This window comes from Condylura cristata, unplaced genomic scaffold (assembly GCF_000260355.1).
Source record: "Condylura cristata isolate star-nosed mole 26May11 unplaced genomic scaffold, ConCri1.0 scaffold00009, whole genome shotgun sequence".
Lineage (NCBI taxonomy): Eukaryota > Metazoa > Chordata > Mammalia > Eulipotyphla > Talpidae > Condylura > Condylura cristata.
In genome coordinates this window covers 24445218-24455398 of record NW_004567110.1, presented here as the reverse complement: position 1 = coordinate 24455398, position 10181 = coordinate 24445218, and the positions used below count along the sequence as shown (strand labels likewise).

At 43.2% G+C, this 10181-nt stretch overlaps 1 protein-coding gene across 1 annotated transcript in view; it reads left to right on the top strand.

Moving 5' to 3' along the window:
* The first annotated feature begins 2412 nt into the window (after positions 1-2412).
* Positions 2413-10181, top strand: part of CTHRC1 (collagen triple helix repeat containing 1) — a 10719-nt gene continuing 2950 nt past the window's right edge. The window contains exons 1-3 of the mRNA XM_004679675.2: positions 2413-2669; positions 7338-7559; positions 9459-9675. Of these exons, the coding sequence (XP_004679732.1) occupies positions 2517-2669; positions 7338-7559; positions 9459-9675 (592 nt within the window). The 5' untranslated portion in view covers positions 2413-2516. The remainder of the gene's footprint in view (positions 2670-7337; positions 7560-9458; positions 9676-10181) is intronic.

Below are 10181 nucleotides of genomic sequence, written 5' to 3'. Positions count from 1 at the left end.
TAAGCAGAGAACAACTACAACTTTAGTCCCTGGCTTCTCTTGGTACCCCACAGAGGTTTAGCACAAATTGTCATTAATCCCTTTCGTGGCCCAGACACTATACTGGGTGCTCCAACCAGAACTGTAGGAACCAACTGTGTGCTCCCTGAGAAAGGGATGGAACTTCTTGCAAACTTTAGCTTCTAGGACCTCTCCAGGAGACACTTCTCCCGGAGACACCCTTCTCTCTGGCTTCCCTGTCCTAGTGGGAGTATCTGTAAGCATTTGACTTACCTCAACATCTTGGCTTTCCACCATCTTGCAACTGACCTCCTATATTAAATCCCCTCTACTTGAGGTTAAGTGTGGTTTATGTTTATCTGACGGAACTTTCTTTGACTGATGCATAGGTTCTTTTACTTAATTTCAGTAAGCATCCCAGTGACTCTAAAAAATGGCCATTTTATTTTTTCCAGTTCATTTATTTTTATATTTATTTCATCTATACTAAGTTTATGAACCACCATTATTAGTACTACTTTTCATATCCTCTTGTTCTTTTTTGAAAATAATAACAAATAAAAAAATCATCAATAGCTGCACAAATACTGTTTACAAAGACAGAAAAGCTGCTGACATGGAATTTTATTGGCAGATAATGATTCATTCTGTGATGATTTGAAATGTTCTTCAACTGATGCATGAAAGGCACACTTAGCATAGAAAGGTGATTGATATGTGACTGCTTAACAATGTAAAACTTTTGATACTCTTGTATGTGCATTCCTGCAACGGAAACAACATCTTTATGCCTGACTCATACCACTTGTGTAATTAGAATTTTATTGACCACCTTGATTCCCTTGCCACTCATCAGATGCAGTGTTTTTCATGTTATGCAAAGGCAAATGATGAAAATAAACTGTCCTAGGTCATAAACTGTCTAAGCTGGCCCCCTACGATGTCTTCCCTTTGAAGTGTAGCCCCTTTCCCTTGCTTATCAACCAACCTGTGAATACAATGGAGCCCCTGTCATGATTATGTCACGTCATATGGCAAAAGAAACCGCACATGAATTAAGACCCCTCACCAGCTGACTTAGACTTAATCAAAACAAAGGTTATCCTGGATGAGCCTGACTTACTCATGGAAGCCCTTTGAAAGGACTGCATCCTTCCCCAAACCAGGGCTTCAAAGTGTGATGAGAGGAAGAGGGTTACAGGTCAAAGGCCTGAGAGTGACCTCTGGTAGCTGAGAATAGCACTCAGACAATAAACCAGAAAGCAGGACAGTCCTACAACGACAAGGAAATGAAAGTTGCCAGCAACCTTGCATCTTCCTTGTGTACTTCCGGCTGAGAACGCTTGATTGCAATTTTGTACGTTACTAACCCCTTTGCCTTGTATGATGCTAACCTGTGCTGGACTCCTGACCCATAACAGTGTGAAGTAATAAACTTGTGTTAAGTCACTAATTTGTGCTATTACACAGTAATAGAAAAATAGTATTATCAATGGGGGGGGAGTGTAGATTCCATTTGAAATAGTGGCAAATACATAATGGTCCCCGAAAGAAATATATGAGATCTATATAAAGAAAATTGTAAACTTTTTACTGATGCATTAAAAGAAAATTTGGAGAATTGGGGAGATAAAATGTTTAAAGATATCAATCTTAAAGGAGTTTTTATGACAGATAAGAAATTCATAATGGGAACAAATAGGAAAAAAAATATTTGAACAGAAAATAGGCATACGATTTGGAAAAATCTCCAGGAAAGATACTCTAGAAATAGCTCCCAGGACTCTAAACAAATCCATAATTTCTAACTAGAGCTAAAATCTGTAGTGGTGGAATGGACCTAAGTTTTAGACCGAGAAAACTCAACTGGACGGCGACAGTAAATGCTGATATGTAAGATATGTGACTTCGCAGATCCACAGAGTATAAAAACAAACATAGGCTCAGGGAAGTTAATAACTTGTGATCATTTTAATAATTGCAGTAACTTGTGATAATCTTACACCTGCAGAGAGTGCCTGTAAAAGACTGCGTGCTTCTTGGAGCTCAGTCAAAGGAAACATTTCCGTTCTTAACCAGTTGGGGTATTGGTCCCTGGGAGAATTGATGATACCTGTTTCTTCCTCTCACGGCCTTCACTCCACATTACCACTTCTCAAGGGCCACCGCCTTCCGCGAAGCCTCCACCTGTGGCTCCCCGACGCCGGGGACCCCGCTCTCACAGCAAGCAGCTCCCTCCCGGGATGTGCGGGACCCGCGGGGTCCCCGCGGGCTGAACGGCAACGGCAGGAGGGGGCGGGTCCGACGGTCGGCCCGCCCCAAGCCGGCCTCGGGAGGGGGGCTCTGGCCAATGACGGGATGGAAACTTCGGATTCCAGATGGGGCGGGAGGCTCGCGGGTGAAAGGCTCATTGATGCCGCCTGCACCCGCCTCGGAGCACGGTGGTTCTAGACGCTGATCACCTTCGGGCTCCCGAGCCTCCTCCTTCTCCTCCGGCTCGTCGGCTGCGGCGAGCCATGCGCCCCCAGGACCACGCTGCCCCCTGCCCGCAGCGGCTCCTCGGCCTCCTGCTGCTCCTGTTGCTGCAGCTGCGGGCGCAGTCGAGTGCCTCCGAGACCCCCAAGGGGAAGCAAAAGGCGCTGCTCAGACCGAGGGAGGTGGTGGACCTGGTGAGTGCTTTGAAGCGGACAGAGCCGCGAGGAACCCTGGAGACGTCAGTCTAGGCGCCGGGCGGCAGGGGAGGGGGTGATGCCTGCACAGCTGGGTGCCTGTGCCTTGCGTGCGCCCGGGTGTCCCCCTTTGTTGGGATCTCGTGTAAGGAAGGACCTGGGCTGCGCCTGTAGTGGAATCCTGGAACGCCAAAGGGAGGCCAAAATGAGAGAGGCCATTGTGAAGGCACTTTTCGACGTGGGTCAGGTGGGAAACCCCAAAGTACTGGGAGTCACCTAATAATTTCTGGCCTCTGAGACCCCACCTTGGGAGGGTGGGGAGGGCCAGTGTGCAGTGAGAGGGGAATGAGGAACTTGGGTAGGTTTCAACAGGACGTAGGAGCTGCCTGGGAGACCCTGGACTCACTGATGCCTGGGTGGGTCTGGGTCTGGGCCTTGCAACGTGGCCTTTGTTGGGGCTGGTGGCCACGTCTGACTACAGTGACTGCAGGGGAGAATAACCCTCACAAAGGATCGTCCAGCTCTTTGTAATTCAAGACTATGAGTCATGTTGGGTCATCTTCCTAGGGATCATGGACTGCAATTTACTTTGTTGGATGACCACAGCTGAGGCCTGGAAAGGTTCAGAGGGTTTAAGGATAGGGGTGGGGGCAAGGATGAAGGGGCCAGTTAACCCTCCAAAGACCCTTCTCATCCTTCCAGTAGACAGAGGGCAGTCAGCCTTTGCAGGCATTCTAAATCTTCAGCCTCTGGCCATCAAGTAGAAGCATCACAAACGGCTAAGAGAGACAGTTTCCACAGCGCCCAAGTGCTCTGGAAAGGACTAATCTATGCAAAGCCTGTTTGCTTAAAGCAGTTTCCTCTAAAAGTCAACAACCAAGAGGAGCAGAGTTTCTCTACCCCAGGGCAAGAATGAGCCATTCACGACCAAACCACAGTGTTCCTCCCAAATCAGCTTCAACCCCTAAGCCAACCTATTTGCAGACAAAAGCAGTTTACAGGCATCGCAAGACATACAAGTATATATTTTGATGTTAAAAAATGGTTTCAGATTTGTTGTCAGTGTCAGCTAAGTTAACAAGCCAAACTCCTCTGCCAGTTTTATGACAGATTCAATAGCTCTGAAAAAAAGATTCCTGCCATTTCACACTGCACTTTTTAGCCATGTGTTGTGTAATTTTCTCCACAAAGTAGACCCTGTGTTCAGGGGCACTGTCTATTTTAAGTGTCTATATTGCTAAAAACTGTACCAGATGGTTGTGGTTTATGTACAGTTTGCATTTTGTGAATTTGTGGTTATGACACACAGAATGCCCCATTTCCCCTGTAAAACCTGGTATATTCCCCTCCTTTCCTCCAAGGATTTACAGTTCCTGTGATTCCCCGTAACTGTAGCCCGATTTGGAAAAATTTATTGGGCAGCTGAGTTCAGGTGCGTCCTGTAGATTAGGTTTGGTTTTGCTGGGGGCGGGGGGGGGGCGGTCTACATAGCCATTAAGAAGGTTTCAACAGTTGTAAGCAGCTTCTTTGTACAGGACCTTGCAAAAAAGCGTTCTTTTCAAGCTTCCAGCGGCGCTGCCCCCTGCTGGCCAGTGACGGAAACAGGGATTTATCCTGCAGAATGAGCATTTTACAGTGAGAGAGATCGGGCATACTACCTGTGGAAGCGAATCCAAAAGTATGTGATCTCTGAAATAAAGTTTTCAGATTAAAAGAACGAAGAAAATTCCTCAGCCTTGGCACTGGGGGCAGGGCTTTTCTCTGTGTGGGGACTCTCATGTACATTGAAACGCATTTAGCACATTTCCCTTTAGGTGCCAACAGCAACCCCGTCCCCCCAAGTCCCAAGTCCTTACCACCAAGAGTCTCCAGACACAAGTATCCCCTGGGGAACAAAACTGCCCCCAGTTGATAATTACTGATAGACAGGAAGAGAAAACTTTGTGAACCTGGAGGGGAATCATGGTGAGGGGAAGAAAATCACAGTCTCCATTTTACAGAGAAGGTGACATGAAACGCTGCTTCAGTGTGCTATCTCACACAGCCAATAAATTGTGGAGTCGGGATTAAAATGCAGATTACTTCTACCTTGTTGAAGCGCAGCACCATGAAGCTGCAGCATGAGTTCGATCCCCAGCCAGGGAGGTGACCCCTGTGGTGCAGCAGACCTTCCTGTCTTCTCTGATCCCCTCAACAGTGTATCTCAGTCACTCTGCCTATTCTGCTCCATATACTATCTCTAGTGAATCCTCTCACACTCACTCCCTGCCCCCCATCTCTGGCCTGTACCGCAGTTCTTATATGCATAAATTAGTAAATCTTTTTAAGCATCTGTTTAAAAAAAAAGAAAATGATAGTAGAAGTTTTACAGTTTCTCCATTCATATTTGAAGTCTATTTTCAGTTATTACTAGTGAAAGTAAATGAAATTGCTAAAATGAAAACTAAGTCTAAAATAAGCTGTTTAGAATGTTTTAGACTTTAGCATGTCTTACTTCTGTGGTTTTGTTACTTTTCTGTTTTTTCACAGTCCATAAATGCCATGTCTTTTTTTTTTTTTTTTCTCCTTACAGTCAGGGTAATGGCAATGGTCAAAGTCACAAAAGCTATTTATCAAAACACAGATCAAATTGGTGATATGAGAAGGGGATCCTTAGGGCCTTTCCCAGGCAGTACCCTGGATTGTACCGTCCAGCCAAGTTCAATTCCAGAGGGTGAAATTAAAACATAAGCTTTGAAGTTCTTGTCATGTATGTGGAATCTTATGTTTTGGTTCTCACCACTGAAAAATTTGCCCAAGTAGGGGAATTTTTTTTTTATAACAGTTTATTTTTACATCATTTTGTACACTTTTTTTTTCCATCTCACTTGTAATCCCCGCGGGTTTCCCATCACCAAGTCACCCTTGTGCCATCACTATAGTCCCGTGCACTTCCCTGCCCCCACCCCCGTTTTTTATCCCATTCCCCACTCCACCCCCACAAAATGTCTCTGGTGTATGGCTGTTCATTATTCTTATTATTTTCTCGCCTGGTCCATTATACTCCTGCTATGAGTGAAACCATCCGGTATTTTTCTTTCTCTTTCTGGCTTATCTCACTAAGCATGATCTTTTCCAGCTCCATCCAAGTTGCTGGAAAAGACATGTGTTTCTTTTTTTTGGTTGCTGAGTAATATTCCATTGTGTATATGTACCACATCTTTTTAATCCATTCATCTACTTTTGGGCATTTGGGCTGCTTCCATGTTTTTCCAATTGTAAATAAAGCAGCAATAAACATGGGGGTGCAGGTATATTTTTGAATCAGTGTTTTTGTGTCTTTGGGTAGATACGTAGGAGTGGGATTGCTGGGTCGTAGGGAAGCTCCATGTTTGAGGAACCTCCAAACAGTTTTCCATAGTTTGCATTCATAGGGGAATTTTTTTTTAAGTTTAAATAAATTGGGTTTAGGGTTTGGACGATCTAATGGAGCTAGGTAATTATGGAGCTGGAGATACCTATAACACCTTTATCACTGATCAGACTTCACCCGTGTCTGTGGTGGTTATGGGTTTTAGCTGACCAGTTTGCTAATACTCTCATTCTCAGAGGTAGACCCTGGGGAAGTCCATGCAAGATGTGGGTACGATTGCCCAGGGCCCCTGCTTCACCCGGTGTTGGGAGAATAACAGGAATTATCATGACTGACAGAAGTGGTGTTTATTGTGCGCCCGACACATTTTATAGATTACTCACTTCGACCTCATACAAATCCTACAAAATAAGAATCTTTATTATTTCCCCCCATTTTACAGAGAAGGAGACATGAAATGCTGCATAAGGTATACTATCTCACATAGCTAATAAATTGTGGAGTCGGGGTTAAAATGCAGGGACTCTAGCTCAAGACTCCTGGTTCTTAATGTTCACATGACACCACTCCCACCTCCCAGTTAAGAGAGGAAGAATGCTAGCACTTAGAATTGTGATAGATTACTTCCACCCTATTGAAGGCGAGGCCAGGTGTTCTATCCTTATCTAGAAAAGAGCTGTTGAAGTCCAGAAGTATTATCTCAGCGATGGCTCCTCTCCCTAAAGACAGCTAGGAGAACCAGATGTGCATGTCTAACTTAGAGATGTTGCCAGTGTGAGACAATTATTGCCTGGTAAGATTTTATTTTATAGATTTCTAAGAATTCATCTTAGAAAAAAGCTATAAAGCTAAGGATAAAAAAACTTTTTTTTCATTACAACAGTACTAATGTTAGGTTAAAAAGGTACAACCTAACTATCCCCAAATAGTGCAATGTTTGCATACAACTGTAAAATGAATTTTGAAATCCTTGTCCTTTTACAGGATACTGAGTTTGAAATTATTTCTACTTGGAACACAACTCTTTAAAAAAAAATTAAATCTGCCTTTAATGAGCAATAGAAAAAGCAAGCAAATGAAAACATTATGTCTTTGTTGACATGGTGTGTGTGTGTTTAAAGTTTGTGCAAGAGCAAAAAATCTCAATTTTTAGAAGGAATTTAAAAATCAGTTTTCTGTACTAATTCATCTAGAACACAAGCAAGTAGAGTGAAGCGATTCTGCTTTCTGAGGGCACCAAGTAAATGCACTAGAAGTCAGATTGAGTCAAATTGATGCTTCAGTGGGGGGTTTCTCCTTTCTGTTTTCCACTACAGTATAATGGAATGTGTTTACAAGGGCCAGCAGGAGTGCCTGGCCGAGATGGGAACCCTGGGGCCAATGGTGTTCCTGGGACCCCTGGGATCCCAGGTCGTGATGGATTCAAAGGAGAAAAGGGAGAATGCCTGAGGGAGAGTTTTGAGGAATCCTGGACACCTAACTACAAGCAGTGTTCGTGGAACTCACTGAATTATGGAATAGATCTTGGGAAAATTGCGGTAAGTAAAATCTGAATTATTTTAAATGTGAAGCAAACTTAAAGGTTTTTATAGTGGGGCCCTCCCTGGTGCACAGCGGGTCAAAGCGCAGCACTGCAAGCCAGCGGCAGCTGTCTCAGTGCAAGTTGGATCCCCAGCTGGGGAGGTGATCCACATGGCAGTTCAATCCCCGCCCCAGAGGTGACCCCCAGTAACATTTCAGAGCTAAATATATAGGGTATTTTGAAGACAAATGAATCATCAGATTAATTTCATCTTAACCCAACTTTTTTTTTAATGCCAACAAGAGGGAGTAAGCCATTTTCCAATCTTGTCCTAAAATGAATTTAAATTTAAACTAGTCTTAACAATTCTATTGTGGTTCCAAGAGTAGAAAACACTTTCCAAGATATTGCTACATGATAGGAATTATTTGAAAGTTGGAAGTCCATTGATATTTATCCTTATTCAGGATGGCAGCCCCACCCTAAAATGGGTAAGCTTTAAAATAAAGTGGAATGGAGCAGGGATGTACTACAGTGACCATTTAAAATTATCCCGCAACATTTGAGGAGGGAGGAGAAATTACTCTAAATAGCATGCCTGGTAATGCATTTTGATTAATGATTCAGTTGCTGTGATTAGTGCTTGCTTTCAAAAGAACTGGCAAGTCCACTGGAAAGGCAGCACTGAAGAACTTGAGCTATTAATAAGCCTCTTTATTTTTTTGCTGCCGAGCATCACTCCAGATCCAGGATATAGTGCTTCTTGATGTCAACCATTCCTAGGCTCACGCAAAGACCAGAGGTTTTATTTATTTAAATTCTGTAGTTTTGGTTATTGAACATTTTTATTTTTATATGTGCTTTCTTAGAAAGCATTTTGTTAAGATGTTGCCTACATTGAGCATCTGACATTGATGGACTGGTTGTCTCTAGTTTATCAAAAGTTGCTGAGTTCTGTTGGAAAGCGATCGCTGTGGACTGTGAATTATTAATGTTTTCAAAGTTCCTTTTAGCAGTGGTCAGGATGGGTTTGGGAGCTTTTCAGCAAGTAAAAGATAGTGGGACCATGAGCTGAAAAATGTATGTTGCAAAAAGCAGTTTGAAAAAAATAAACCAAAATCAACCTGGGCTTTATAATCATCTCATAAGTGAAGACTAAAAAGATCCTACCTAGGCCCCCCTGTGGTACACGGGTTAAAGTCTCAGCTATGAAGCTGTCCTCAGCCACTGCAGCGTGAGTTCGCTCTCCCGCCAGGATGCTGACCCACAAGGCGCAGCAGACCTCTGCCGTCTCACTCACTGCTCCCCTCAGCAGTGTATTTCACTGGATCTGCCTGTACTGCTCCCCACTCTGTCTCTGGTGAATCCTGTCACCTCTTCACTCCCTCCCTTACCTCCGGCCTATACCCCAGTTCTTATATGCATAAATAAACAAAAGTAAATCAAAAGACCCCATCTTTGCTTTATCTTCTGGTACTATTTGATGTTGCTCAAAAAGAAACAGGTCAAAAGTAAAAATATATGGACAGGGATTGTCTAGACTGTAAGTTCCAGAGAGCAGAGTTTCTGTTTAGCTTACCATCTCTTATCTATGGCATTTCACACACAGGGCTCAGGAAATATTGTTTGAGTGAAGAAAAAAAAAAGCATGTAAATTGGTTTAATCTAATACACTGAGGATTACCTTTTTTTTGTAAACCTATAGAGTGGACAATTTTAACAGAGCCATAATGTGAGTTTCTCAGAGCTCTTACTATCAGAGTCACCTATCTATCTTTCAGAAACTCCCTCTGTGAAAGTTTTATAAATGTGGTTTGGAGCAACAGGTAGTTCAACAAGATTCACAATACAGTTTGAAAGTACCTTTTTAGGAAAGCGGAAAATGCTGATTAAACTCTTTCTGTGTGTGTGACAGGAGTGTACGTTTACAAAGATGCGCTCGAACAGTGCTCTGAGAGTTCTGTTCAGTGGCTCACTTCGATTAAAATGCAGAAATGCCTGCTGTCAGCGTTGGTATTTCACGTTCAACGGAGCTGAATGTTCAGGACCTCTTCCCATTGAAGCCATAATTTATTTGGATCAAGGAAGCCCTGAACTGAATTCAACAATTAATATCCATCGTACTTCTTCTGGTGAGTAGAATAGTGCAATTGTAAAATATGCTGCAGAGCTTTAGAGACCCAGGGTTTAGTTTTGAATCCACTATCATGTTGGGTCACTTTGTTACAAAAAACAAAAAAAACAAAAAAAAAAACTGCAGCAAGTTTTCAGCAAATAATTCTTCACTGTGGTTGCATGTCGGAATTTCCTGTGGGTTTTAAAGAAATTACACAGTTGCCTAGGTCTCATCCAGCTGAATTAGAATATCTAGAGGAAAGACCATAACAGGCATATTTTAAAAGAACCCCAAGCAAAATCACTTAATTAGATGGAATGGCACTACAGTCAGTAGTGCCACAGAATAGTGGGTTTTCATCCTTGGCTACAGGCAGGCTCACCTGGGGGACTTTTAGAAAATACTTTTGCTGGGTCCACCCCTCAAGGGAGTCCAATTTAATGGGCTGAGTGCATCTCAATGGGACTTCAGGAACTTTGGTTATTCTAAAGTACAGTCAAGGATGGGAACCACTCATTTAGA